General features: G+C 36.0%; 1 protein-coding gene across 4 annotated transcripts in view; it reads left to right on the top strand.

Moving 5' to 3' along the window:
* LOC125240245 (juvenile hormone esterase-like) overlaps nucleotides 1-14,228 on the top strand; it is a 56,526-nt gene that overhangs the window by 24,993 nt on the left and 17,305 nt on the right. The window contains exon 2 of one of the 4 annotated variants that reach the window (XM_048148071.1): nucleotides 3,579-3,617. The exons of 1 other annotated variant lie outside the window; for it this stretch is intronic. In XM_048148071.1, the coding sequence (XP_048004028.1) occupies nucleotides 3,580-3,617 (38 nt within the window). In that variant the 5' untranslated portion in view covers nucleotide 3,579. Of the gene's footprint in view, nucleotides 1-3,578; nucleotides 3,618-10,472; nucleotides 10,752-14,228 lie in introns of those variants that run through there. 2 more of the 4 variants (XR_007178595.1, XM_048148070.1) reach the window with 2 other exon arrangements.

The following is a 14,228-nucleotide window of genomic DNA, read 5'->3' as shown; positions in this document are numbered from 1 at the left end:
TGTCGCTTAACTTCAAACTTGGGTAAATCCATTCTGCTATAAGATTGACAATCTTTCAGATCACAATATTTTTTTTTATATAATCAACCTTAAAGCAGAATGGATTTACCCAGGTTTGAAGTTAACCGACACAATTTGATTGTACACTGGTTGTTTCCCACATCCCACTGAACAAACGACGGAAGCCACAATCGGAACCATGTCGAAAAAGCCGATGAACTTTAATGCTAATTTATTACAAACGAGTTTTATAATTATTATTGTATTTGTTTATTTGTTTATTAGGATCACCAACAGAAGATACAATATACATACTATTAATTACAGATTATAAAAAGCCCATTCATAATTGATCCCCCACTTATAGGTAATCACAGCATGCAAAAACATAATATTAAGTATGACAATATTCCTATTGCCCCAAGGGCTATATATAAATTAACTAAGTTTACACATTTAAACTATTACAAAATTACAAATTAACACAGAAATTATCAATAAGTAAACAGAGTTAGCAAGATCCGTCAACAGATAGTAAGAGATAGTGTTTTTAAATAAGGATTCGCTGTCGTTAAACACATCCAAAGATGGGTCACTTTTAGTAAATTCGTTGTACAGGCGAGCCAGGCGAGGCAAAGGAGAGTGCGCTAAAAGGTTTGTCCTACTAGGAGGCACATTTATTATGAGCACATAAGGCACATTTATTATAACTTTGTCGGTTATTGCCTTTTTGGAGGCATCACATTTTTTTAAAATTATAAACTGGCCAGTGATTGACCGTAGTCGCACCTTGTTCTGTCCTGCCGGCGTATCATGCTTCCAATTTTATCACTTATCCACGTGGATAAGACGTCTGTCACGCTTTAGCAAGTATGTCAGTGTGAGAGTGACAGATGTCTTATCCACGTGGATAAGTGATAAAATTGGCAGCATGATACGCCGGCAGCCCTATTTTCTTACGAACGAATATTTTGTTAAAATCATATTTATATGCGTGTTTTGGGTTTCGCGTAATAAATAATCATTAGTATTTGCCCAACAATGTTTTGATGAAAAAGTGACGTCTGAATCATATTCTGTTTTTAGGGTTCCGTACCAAAAAGGTACAAAAGGAACCCTTATGGTGACTCTGTCCGTCTTGTCACATTGGTTTCAAAGAGACAAAGTAGCCTATCACACACTTTCCCATTTATACATATGGATAATATGTCGGACTAATTATAAGCACGTGGGCATTTCTATTTAAACTTGTACCATGACTCATTTGAGAAATTGAAAATAAAATATGCATTATTTGATATTTTGTCGTGTTATTCTGTTAGAAAATATATTCTAGTTTACGAAACACTGAAGAGAATCGCAATATTTTTAGGATAAACTAGTTAAAATGAATTTTTAATAGGATGGGAGAGGTTTTTTGTGGTCCGTTTGGTTACAAATGTTTTTTAGTGTAGGAAATAAAAGACATACTTGAACCAAAGGTTTTAATGTTTAATAGTTATAATTAGTATTAAACAAAGTAAAAACAATCATCATTTACTAATACTAATGAAACTTTTTTTATAAAACCGTATTTTAGGTGGTTTGGTTACGGCATGGTCCCAAACCGTACCTTATTTTTAGGTTTATTAAGTAACTACGGGCATTATTGACATATAATGAATAACAATCAATAGAATTAACAAAACTTGTAATTATTAGCATTAAAACATAAGATTTATAGCTTATATACTTTAATTAAACAATAAAAAACACTTTTTTAACAAGGGGACAATTTCCAAATGGACACCTATGTAACTTGACGGACAAAGTAAGGACGAGATCACAATAAGCAAACATTTCACTCAAATGCTTGCTCAGTAAAAAAACACAGTTACCTACCAATATCAGAACTTATAATATCAATACTTATTAAAAAAATATATCACTATTATAATTGCTTTTTATGAGATATACCTAATATCTAATCTCACTTTGGGTAGAGTTTAGTTCTACTAAACATCTGTGGTATCAAATGCGTATTAATCACAGTTAGAAATCATAATATTAAAATTAATATTTCTTATCAAAATGAATTTAAGTAATAGTATATTTTAGTCTTAACTCTCTTAGTAAGTAGAAAACACATTAAACGGAGTATTTTCTTAAGTAATGGGAAATATCTACTATTTAGTAACAAAGATTATACTGTACTATTAAAGCTCAGAGTAAATATATAACAGGAATGATCTTAATTATGTTAAAAGTAAGTAAAGTATACTATGCCAAATAGCAGCAAAGGAAAAACTTTGTAAGCACGATCGTTGAAACAGCATTAGTATCCCACAAAAATAGTACAAAAAAGTATTAGGTATGAATAGTTATTAAACTATTATCATTACAAAAATGAATAGAAATTATTTAAATATAGCTCCTACATGTCTATAATATGAGATCATATCTAATACTAACAACATTATTACAGTCTTTTCAGTATAGATGTACGGTAATACGGGCATTTTCAGAATTTGGGACTTCGGGAATTTGGGATTTTGTGTCCATGAGATCTGCAAACTAGTATGAATATTACCAAAAAATAAGCATGGACAAAGTCACGGCAAAAAACTAGCTATTCTCAATGTGCACGCAACTTTACCGTGTCAGTTTGGTTACATTTGACTGTCCGGCAATATGTTAGGCTGCAAATTGTTTCCAAACGGACGTAACGATTTGTCTAGACCAGAATTAAATCGATTGAAAATAATACAAAACTAACAGCAATATTTAACTTATTTACTTGAGAAATAACTGTATGAGGCATTGATTAATTTAACATCAACAGTTCTTTACTTACCTAACAGTTTAGTTACGTAAAAATTAGAACAAAACGGACCAAACATAGTGGTAAACTTACCTGTCACACGCCAGCACTCTTTGTCGGTCGCGGTTTGACTGTTTTATAACCAAAGTGAAGTTGGACAAGGTTTGTCTATGGTCACAGGTTTGCCAGGATTAAAATAAACCTTAAATGTTGGTAAAAAATATTTTGCTACTTAGTTAAAACTGCGTAACCAAACGGACGATCTCGAAACTGGACATTTCGAGGGGACAACGTTTTTATCGAAATTATACCCTGTTACTGTTCATTTTAAAGTTCTTTTTCGTCAAAAATACGTTTTATACTACTTAAACTATGGTAGAAATGCATTACTTAATGTTACCCTCCTAGAAAAAAATTGTGGAAAAGTCCAACAAAACTTCGAATCGTGGAAGGGGACAGTACTACAGCGACATTTTTACCATATTTTAAAACTTAATTTTAAGTACAAAAAATTGATTTATTATGCATTTTACTTGATAATGATGCGTCTACTTAATATATTTCAATAAAAACCAACATTTACCTAGTTAAAACTTCAATCTTAAGAGTAAATCGCAAAAAATGTAAGGGGACATGCGAAAACTCGGGGGTACAACTTTAAATAGAAATGCCCACTTAAGCGTGCCTGTGCACAGTGTACAGTGGGACATTTTACTAAACACACTCACATTTCTCTAACAGGTTCAATAAATATAATAAATGCCATTTATATTTGCAGAATGATATCGGCGGTCAATGCCTTCTTAGACGATCTGCGGTAAGACCAGTTGCTTGAGCTTACGATCGTTTCATCTCACTTGTGGGGAGAGCTCTTGCTACGCTGGTGTACATAACTTAATGTGTATATTGCTAATACAAGTTGTAACTAACATATTATAAACATAAAACTTATGAATAACATTTTAACTTTAACCTTCTCAAGTCAGTCCTCGTGTACATTTTTTTATAAGCTTTTATTTATTTTTCCCCTCACTAGCTCGGAAACACGTGTTTTGTCCTTTAATACCAGCGGGTAAAAACGCATTTTATCCACTAGTGGGTAAAGTAATTTGACCATGAATAAAGTCAAATTAACTGCTTTAAAACTGATAAAAGTAGGTGAATCTAGTAATAATAGTTATTTGTTATACAAGGGGGCAAAGTTGTATTTTAACGCCGAGTGTGGAATTGAAAAACGAGCAAGTGAAAGGATTCTATAGTTGAACCACGAGCGAAGCGAGTGGTTCGAGAATAGAATCCTGAACTTGCGAGTTTTTTAACACACGAGAAGTAAAATACATTTGCACCCGAGTGTAACACAAAACTTTTCCCCTCACTACAGCGAGGAAACTACAACGCAAAAAATGCGTTTATTACTGCTTCCAGTAGTTCCACAGGTGGTAAATCATCTTTATTACTAGATTCACCTACTTTTATCAATTTTAAAGCAGTTAATTAGACTTTATTCAAGGTTAAATTACTTTACCCACTAGTGGATAAAATGCGTTTTTACCCGCTGGTATTAAAGGACAAAACACGTGTTTCCGAGCTAGTGTGGGGAAAAGATGATTTACCACCTGTGGAACTACTGGAAGAAGTGATAAACGCATTTTTTGCGTTGTAGTTTCCTCGCTATAGTGAGGGGAAAAGTTTTGTGTTACACTCGGGTGCAAATGTATTTTACTTCTCGTGTGTTAAAAAACTCGCAAGTTCAGGATTCTATTCTCGAAACACTCGCTTCGCTCGTGGTTCAACTATAGAATCCTTTCACTTGCTCGTTTTTCAATTCCACACTCGGCGTTAAAATACAACTTTGCCCCCTTGTATAACAAATAACTATTTCATCACACTCGCACACTAAATGTGCTATTGCACGCAGGCGGAGCGTGAGTTATAGAAAAATCGTTCTCCCTAGGGAGTTAAGAAATTTCCAGTACTGTATTGAACTCTTTTCTACCTTTTTGTATATTTTTTATAATGCGTAAACGAGCAGGCACAACTCTACTTGAAGTCACGCTTGATGTATGGACTCGCGCGACAAGGCAAGTTGTGCTAAAGGGGCTGGTTAGGCGTGACGTCAGTTCTATTTTGCGAACGTCCACGCAAGGTTGATTCTCCATGGTTCATTAAAAGGCTACCCATTCTAAAAATATGACATGCCTGTATCTGTAGGGTGGATAATTTTAAACAGGTCAATATTAAATAAAGTCTTAGTTATTGTCCCCGAGTTGTAAGAACCTCTTTTTGACACATGACAGCGTCCACAAAACGTAAACTCACGCAACCTAATGAAATTTTAAATAAAATCCTGTAATAATATTTAAAAAAATCAAGTACTTAAAAACAATATTTCGCTTACTTTAAACATAATCTAACACATGTTAATTTTTTGCGGATCTTCGTTAGTGAGTATTTTACGATATTAATTTATCACGCAGGATTTACTTATATGTCATTTATCATTCATTTTTATTTTTATTCTAGTGCTGTTTGAATTTTTTGTGTAAGAATTTTTTTTTTAATTAATTAATATAAATGATAGAAAATGGCCAAAATGAAAGGGGGTCAAACTGAAAATTTCAAGTAACTAGGTCAAGTGGGGTATCGTTAGAAAGAGCTCAAACTGTACATATCAAAACTATTTTTTATAATTTTTTGGTTGTGGAAAAAAAAATGTTTTTTGAAGGAAAATATTAAAAAAAATACCGTTCCCCCCCCCCTTATCTCCGAAGTTTACCAACATAAATTTATGAAATTTTCACCAAACATGGCTATTATAATGAATATTATAGGAAAAATAAAATCGTACACGTATCTTCCACGTACACGTACACGTTTCTTGTATTATTCTTCGTATGTGTGTGTTCCTATGTAAATTTCTGAGGTTGTGCAATAAAGTGGATTTGTATTGTATTGTATCTTGAAAACTTTTTTTTTAATTTATAAAAAACCTTTCAGATTTACATTTTCAATTTCAACACCCTTGCGGGTGTTTATTGTACCTGTATTTTTAAACAAAATAACAATGAAATTACCTGCTTTCAAATAGAGGCAAAATGGTTAAAATCGGTTTACGCAATAAACAATTATTCTATAAAAATCATCTTCCATACTAGCTCGCGCGCATTAGTTTACTCAATTTGCCGATAGATGTCGCTGTACGTTGAACGCTCATTTCCTACATCGCGTTTTTCCTGATATAATGAGGTCGGTTCAGGAGCGTCCTTGCGACATGTCGTAAGTCGTAAACTATTGAAGTCGAATAGTCTTGATTTTATTTGGACGTTGTCTAACAATAAAATTGTAAATTATAAACTGAAATAGATACCATACACTAAAGAAAAAGCGATCAAGCCCACTGGTGGCGAAGCCGGGAATCGAACCCGGGTCTCCAGCTAACGCGGCTGACGTGTTCGACCGCTACACCACCCCGACCGCCACTTACTTAAAAAAACAAATCAAAAAAATATTTCATAAAATAATTTGATTTGTTCCCTACATCAATAAAATTGTATATTAAAATATTACTTGTTATGTGGGAAATTGAGTCTTGAGGGATTTAGTCAAATCTGTAGAGTTCTATGAATAACATTTTGATGATTCAACTATTGAAAGTTTGTACGGAACCCTCGGTGAGCGAGTCCGACTCGCACTTGACCGGTTTTTTTTAAAACAATTGTATTTATATTTTGACGCCTAGGTTTCTCTTTCTTTAGCAGTTCCTTAAAAAGCTACTAAAAAAGGAGCTTATTATCCACTGGAATACGTAAGATCTTCATTAGTTATTTACTTTGTTTATTCGGTAAATATTCGGCAATGCAACCGAATAATTCGGCCGAATACGAACAATTAAAAACTTGCCGAATACCAAATATTTACCGAATATTCGGCCCATCTCTAGTACTAACTATACTAGGACCCTGCACCTACTTAATCTTTCGGTTTAGCCCATGGTTGACTGGTAGAGAATGCCACCTGGCATTAAGTCCGCCATTTGTACTTTTTTGTATTGTGCAATAAAGTTTAAATAAATAAATAAATAGTGTTGTGTTCCTGCCGGTGAGTAAGGCTGCCAGAGCTCAACGAGGGTGCGGTGACGGAAGGACCTACGGAACTAATTTGATCCGTCTATTGTTTGAGTCGTCGCGTCGGCAACGCAAACCCTCCTTGGAACTTGTGCACTCCTTTTTGCTGTGTACTTAACACAGCGAAAGGGAGTGTACAAGTTTCCAATGTCTTGGCAACGCGCATGTGACACTCCTTGAGTTGCAGGCGTCCATATCTAGTCACAGTGATGCATACTCGTAGATTGCCATTTCTGGATACAGGATCAAAACTTTTGAATCCCAGTTTTGACAATTTGACTCATATTCTTAACTTGATTATGTGCTGTTAAATTGACAAATATTAATATTAGCGCCTTCAAGCCGATAACCAACAAACCAACTAAAGCTACGCCAGAATATACAATAGCACCATTAGCACCAAGGTTTAAGTAAGAGCATCACAACAGTCTACACCAGCGGTTCTCAAACTTATTTTCCCATGGAACCCTTTTAGAAAGTAAAACATCTGACGGAACCCTTAAATTAAATATTTTTTTTATTGCAATCTTCATTTTAATAAGCAATCATGATAGTAAAATCTAATCACTAGATTCTAATGTGAGGTATTACATGAAACTGTTTTTTATTTTTTAACAATTGGTGAATATTTGGTTTTATGGAAGAGAGTTGAAGTTGCATATCAGGTACCCAAAATTCACACGGAGCCCCCAGAGAGGCTTTGCGGAGCCCTAGGGGTCCGCGGAGCACACTTTGAGAATGGCTGGTCTACACAGTCGTGACATTGCCATGGCGTACTTATTTAATATTCCATTTGGACATAATTTGTATGTATTGACTGCGCAGGCGCCGGCGATATAACACGACCTTGCAAATTATGGCGTGAGGCGAATGGCAACGGTGACCCGATTATTGGTCTGAAGTCCTTCTTTTAGGGTTCCGTACTCTTAACTTAACCACAAAATTTAAATTTTGAAAAAACCTGTGTCATAGTGGACCGTTTTCCATCAAACATAGCTAAGAACACTGCAATTCAGCTTTCAAACGAAAACAAATCTAAAATAGTTTTATCCGTTCCGGAGCTACGATGCCACAGATATACATGTCAAACATATAACACCCCGTCGTTTTTAGGGTTCCGTAGTCAACTAGGAACCCTTATAGTTTCGCCATGTCTGTCTGTCCGTCCGTCCGTCCGTCCGTCCGTCCGTCCGTCCGTCCGCGGATAATCTCAGTAACCGTAAGCACTAGAAAGCTGAAATTTGGTACCAATATATATGTATATCAATCACGCCAACAAAGTGCAAAAATAAAAAATGGAAAAAAAATGTTTTATTAGGGTAACCCCCCTACATGTAAAATGGGGGCTGATATTTTTTTTCATTCCAACCCCAACGTGTGATATATTGTTGGATAGGTATTTAAAAATGAATAAGGGTTTACTAAGATCGTTTTTTGATAATATTAATATTTTCGGAAATAATCGCTCCTAAAGGAAAAAAAAGTGCCCCCCCCCTCTAACTTTTGAACCAAATGTTTAAAAAAAATAAAACCGCCTTCAAAAATAAGCGCGTTACAAAACACGGAGAAACTAAAAAGCCAAAAATAATAAACCTTTCAATTCAGATTTCTTATCGTATTGCAATAAGCTAAACATCCAAATTATAAACAAATCAATTATTTTTGTAGTCGGTACCAGACCTGTTCGTCGCCTTGCTATTGCCTGTTTGCCCCACCCAACCATACACAGGCTGGTACCGACTCCAAAAATAATTGATTTGTTTATAATTTGGATGTTTAGCTTATTGCAATACGATAAGAAATCTGAATTGAAAGGTTTATTATTTTTGGCTTTTTAGTTTCTCCGTGTTTTGTAACGCGCTTATTTTTGAAGGCGGTTTTATTTTTTGTTAAAAAGTTTATTTATTTGTTGATTTTTAGTGGTTCCTAGTGATATTATATGTATCAGTCCGAATACATGTACAGTAGTGAAAGAATTATCCTTTAACTCCTAACCATTGAGGAGTTGACCTTCCATCATCAGCTCAGCCACATAAAATTATTACCATCAGACGTAAATACTGGTGTACCTTTGAAAAATAGACTAATAACATACATACAAAAAAAAAATAAAAAAAACATTCAGTCGAATTGAGAACCTCCTCCTTTTTTGAAGTCGGTTAAAAACATTACATGTGCCTATAACATTTGAAGAGTTCCCTCGATTTCTCCAGGATCCCATCATCAGACCCTGACTTGGTGCCAATGGGACCATCTCGGGGTTATACCGGTTCGATCAAAAAAAAAATTTTGAAAATCGGTCCACGATTCTCGGAGATATCGAGTAACATACATACAAAAAAAAAAAAAAAAAAAAAAAAAACATTCAGTCGAATTGAGAACCTCCTCCTTTTTTGAAGTCGGTTAAAAAATAGGAAAAAAAAATCACTGAAGTAGAACTTTATAAAGACTTTATAGGAAAATTGTTTTGAACTTGATAGGTTCAGTAGTTTTTGAGAAAAATACGGAAAACTACGGAACCCTACACTGAGCGTGGCCCGACACGCTCTTGGCCGGTTTTTTGCGTCGGGGGTTAAAAAGCGGGTTCGAACTGGCGGCTCGTACAAATGAGTTTTTCGGAACTTATGTGCGAAATGTAATTTGATATTTTGCAAGTCTCTTTTCGGTGAAGGAAAACATCGGGAGGAAGCCGGACTAATCTAATCCCAATAAGGCATAGTTAGTTACCCGACGGGTTGAGGGTATGGCAGTCGCTTTCGTAAAACTAGTGTCTAAGCAAAATGTTGAGATTCGTTGTCAAAGCAAACGCAACGCAAACGATGTATTTGCTCACATATGTGTCTGGAACGTATAGACGGATAAAGTCTAAGAAAAAAACGTACCTAACGTACTAGGTACGGTGACCTAGATGGTGTTACACCTTTGGGGAACGCTCGGCTAGATGGCGCTAATATTAATATTTGACATTTTAACACATGTCAAGTTAGCAATATGGGCCAAATTGTCAAAACTGAGGTTCAAAAGGTTTAAGCCAGTGTCGACAGATGGCAGTCTATGCACTGTGATTACACATTTTACTTTGACAGTAACTCTCTTTAACACATGATCCTCTTTGGTCTGAAGTTAGATACTTCTTATCCCTAGTTTACGACTCAAAAATGTAGTTGTTTACGCCACAGTTTCCAACAGATGACGCAGAAAATTATGTAACTATACAAACTTACCTGATAATTTATTTTTAGCAACTTAAACCCTTCTGGCTTACGAGATAAGGATGTCGCCGACTGTAAACTACAGCGATCTAGTTAACATAATTTACACCATACATCACGTCAACTTCTTCAAAGAATGATAATTGATCGTGAAAATGCGTTGGCTGTTCAGTAAACTCCTTTGTCTTCATCTGTTGCGGTGTATTTAAAAAAAACCCGTTCGAAATTCGAAAATTACGTCGCGCGTAAAACTATGTTCGATTTTCGAAAATTCAGTGTGACCGTGTTTAAATTTGGTAGTTTTTAGTTTATGGCAAGAACTCTGGAAGACCTATTTATTTTGAAGCGAACCGCTTTGCGTTATCTGTTCGCTCGAGAATCTAGATTATTAGCGTTAGGAAAAAAGCCTGTGAATAAGAAAATCGCTAATTATATAAAAAGCCATCAGGAAAATAACGTGTGGAGTAGTTTTATGGACTCGCTGAACGAAGATTTGACGAGGAACATCAACGTGTATGAATGGCGAGTGGTGGAGGAGCATAAGAGTGTTGCCAGGAGAGTGAGATTGAATTCTACTTCGAGGGAAATTCTTGTGCATTACGATATGGGTTTTTGGTAAGACTTCATACATTTAAAACTTTAGTGCACATGAAAAAGGGTCAAAATTCTAGATCTATGCCTCGAAGCATTTTTAACCCCCGACGCAAAAACGAAAGTTGGACGTGTCTGTCTGTCTGTGGCATCGTAGCTCCCGAACGGATGAACCTATTTAGATTTAGTTTTTTTTGTCTGAAAGCTGAGTTAGTCGGGAGTGTTCTTAAAGCAGTTAGAATTGAGAGAGGGTTTTAAGGCAAGGTTATATCGATAGATAATTGGTTAGTCTGTTCGGAAAGTCAAGAGTCGTGGAATGTATTGGACCCCAAGACCCCATCAATTTCACGACTCTTGACTTTCCGAACAGACTAACGTAATAGAAAGATTTGGCTTCCCTACGACAAAGATGCCTTCAAAGATTTTCAATAACAAGATTGCGTGATCTACTGAAAGTTAAATTATACCTCGTTTCCCACAGACTAATGGTTCTCATGATAATGTTTATTTATTGTCAGGTAATAGACTTGGCTGACCTAATACTTTTAGGGTTCCGTTTTTTTCGTTTCCACCGAATTAGTATACCATGGCGGCCCATGGAAGAACAGGGATTTAAACCCAGGACCGCGGGAGCAAGCAGGATCACAACTAGGGTGTGCAAACCGGTTAACCGGTTAACCGAAAAACCGGTTAACCGAGACTTTTTGGCCTCTGTTAAAAACCGGTTTTTATAGTCACTAACCGGTTAATAACCGAAACTGTATTTATTTCTCAAAATTTGGAAAATTAGGCATTAAAAGGTTCAAAAATACGTAATTATTTAATGTTTAGTAACAATAAACATTTATTCATTACTTTTCATTGACAACATTATTATCTGTAATGATTTTATTTTATCAAATTTAAATCAGTCCCGAGCCTAATCAATTATACATTTTATACAATACAGTAGAGTCCGGTTAGTATATTACGACTCCGCATAGACCTAATGTCCAACCTCTAACAACGACATAAGCACAGGTATTTATTTGGTTTTCGTATGTGATAGTATTTTAAGTACATCCGTTTATTACGACTCCGATTTTAACGACCAGCCGCTTTTTACGACACATTTTACACAGAATCCGTCCGTCAAGTCCGGTTGCAACGACGAGCGACAACGTTTTTAACTTTACTAGTAAATTGAGGAAACAAAGCTACTTCCTCTCGACCACGGCCCCCTGTCTTGCATACAACAAGTAGCAAGATTACATAGTGGCCATGTAGCTTTTTGAAGTATTGCTTTTATAAGAATTTGGTCGCCTCGGGTCTAATCTTATAAGCTAAATAGAACCCAATTTGTATTTTTCGATTGCGTATAAACTAGCTTTACTTACAAATGATGAGCAAGCACGCATACTAAAAAGGACTTTTATTTTATTTATTTATTTATTTATTTAATCTTTATTGCACAAAAGAAAATCTTGTAGTACAAAAGGCGGACTTAATGCTTTAAGGCATTCTCTACCAGTCAACCTCAAGGCTAAGCAGAGAGACTGTGAGCGGTGCTACAATTTCAACAGTAGAATCAAAACAAAGGAAATAAAAGAAAGCATACTAAATAAACTAAACATAAGTACACATATAATTTACAAATACATATACATACATATAACTATACATACCAAATAAATAAATATATATATATATATATATATATATATATATATACGAAACATGTGAAACTAAGAGTTTTTCATTCTGCTAGCAAAGAGAGCTCGTAAGGATTTTTTGACTTTTCTAACTAAACAAGTCACAATAAAATAAGGTATTAATACTATGATAATAATACAATGTAAATAAACCTATTGATTGAAATGTTTTAGTAATAGAGATGTAAATATTACTTTTAATTAAAAGATATGAAATTCGTTTTGTACGGCATCCGGTTAGTACGACGTAATATCAGCGGTCCCTTGAGCGTCGTTGTAACCGGAGTCTACCGTATATTTCAAACTATATTTTTTTAAAGAAAGGTAAAATGGAGATCTTGGTTTTCTTACATCAATTGCTTCTATTACTAGGGGCTCTGGGAGCTGTAGACCTTTGCGACATGCCTAGAAAACGCAAAACTGACGAATCACATTCAAACCACACAAGCCTTTTTTAGCAATTTGCGAATTTACCAAATTTCCAAAAACTGGATAAAAATGATCTTCATCGTGCAAGTAATACCTGCTACGATATCATCAACATCAGAATTCTTAAAGGCAATGGTAATTATTGCGTAGTACGGCCATTTACTAAAAACCCTCAAAACCGGTTAATAACCGGTTAACCGGTTTTGAAGTAAAAGTCTCGGTTATTAACCGGTTTTTTAAGTTAACCGGTTTTTGCATACCCTAATCACAACCCGCTGGGCCAGTCTGATCGTCGGTGATATAAGACTGCTTTTTCTTAGCTTATTTTTGTGTCTAACTGCTGGGCTATGGGCTGTTCTTCCGCCACCCATCACGATTTGCCGCCTGCTCCGGCCGGTCGCTGCAAAATGCGTCGAGGTCATCCCGCCGTCTTTTTTTTTATACTACGTCGGTGGCAAACAAGCGCACGGTCCGCCTGATGGAAAGCGGTCACCGTAACCTATGGACGCCTGCAACTCAAGAAGTGTCACATGCGCGTTGCCAACCCATGAGAAACTTGTACACTCCCTTTTTGCTGTGTTAAGTACACAGCAAAAAGGAGTGTACAAGTTCTAAGGAGGGATTTGCTGCCTGCTCCGGCCAGTCGCTGCAAAATGCGTCGAGGTCAACCCGCCGTCTTTTCTGTGTTCTGCCCCGGCTAATCGGTGGTGTCCAGTCAGTATAGCCAATTTGGCCCAGCAATCTGTATGCATTCGGCAGACATGTCCTCCCCAATCCCACTTGAGCCTTGCGGACTTAACTACTTCTGAAAAATATTACTTCGTTTCACCACCCCCTTTCTTCCCGTGGTTATCGTAGAAGTCGTCTGTGGGATATGGGTTAAATTGTGGCGTAGACGAGAGGCTGGCAACCTGTCACTGCAATGTCACAATTCGGATTTCTTTCAACCCCTTTTTGCCAACAGTGGCACTGAAACTTAGTAGTTCATGTGCTCTGCCCACCTCTTTATGGGATACAAGCGTGATTATATGTATGTATTACTTCGTTACCTAATGTGGATACTTCTATATAAGGGAGGTGTAATTTAGGAATATTCTTATTCCTAATTTAGACTGACCGTAAGATGAGTTGGTAAAATTACAGTATAATTAATACATTACACTAAGGACTTGTTTATAATTAGTTTAAATTATGATTGGCTTCCTTAACAACCTATTGAGCGAGTTTATGTGCATAAGGAACAGGTTTTTAGGGTTCCGTAGTCAACTAGGAACCCTTATAGTTTCGCCATGGCCCATGTCTGTCTGTCCGTCCGTCCGTCCGTCCGTCCGCGGATAATCTCAGTAACCGTTAGCACAAGAAAGCTGAAATTTGGTACCAA

This window comes from Leguminivora glycinivorella, chromosome 27 (genome assembly GCF_023078275.1).
Source record: "Leguminivora glycinivorella isolate SPB_JAAS2020 chromosome 27, LegGlyc_1.1, whole genome shotgun sequence".
Classification (NCBI taxonomy): domain Eukaryota; kingdom Metazoa; phylum Arthropoda; class Insecta; order Lepidoptera; family Tortricidae; genus Leguminivora; species Leguminivora glycinivorella.
This window is presented reverse-complemented; position numbering and strand designations above follow the sequence as displayed.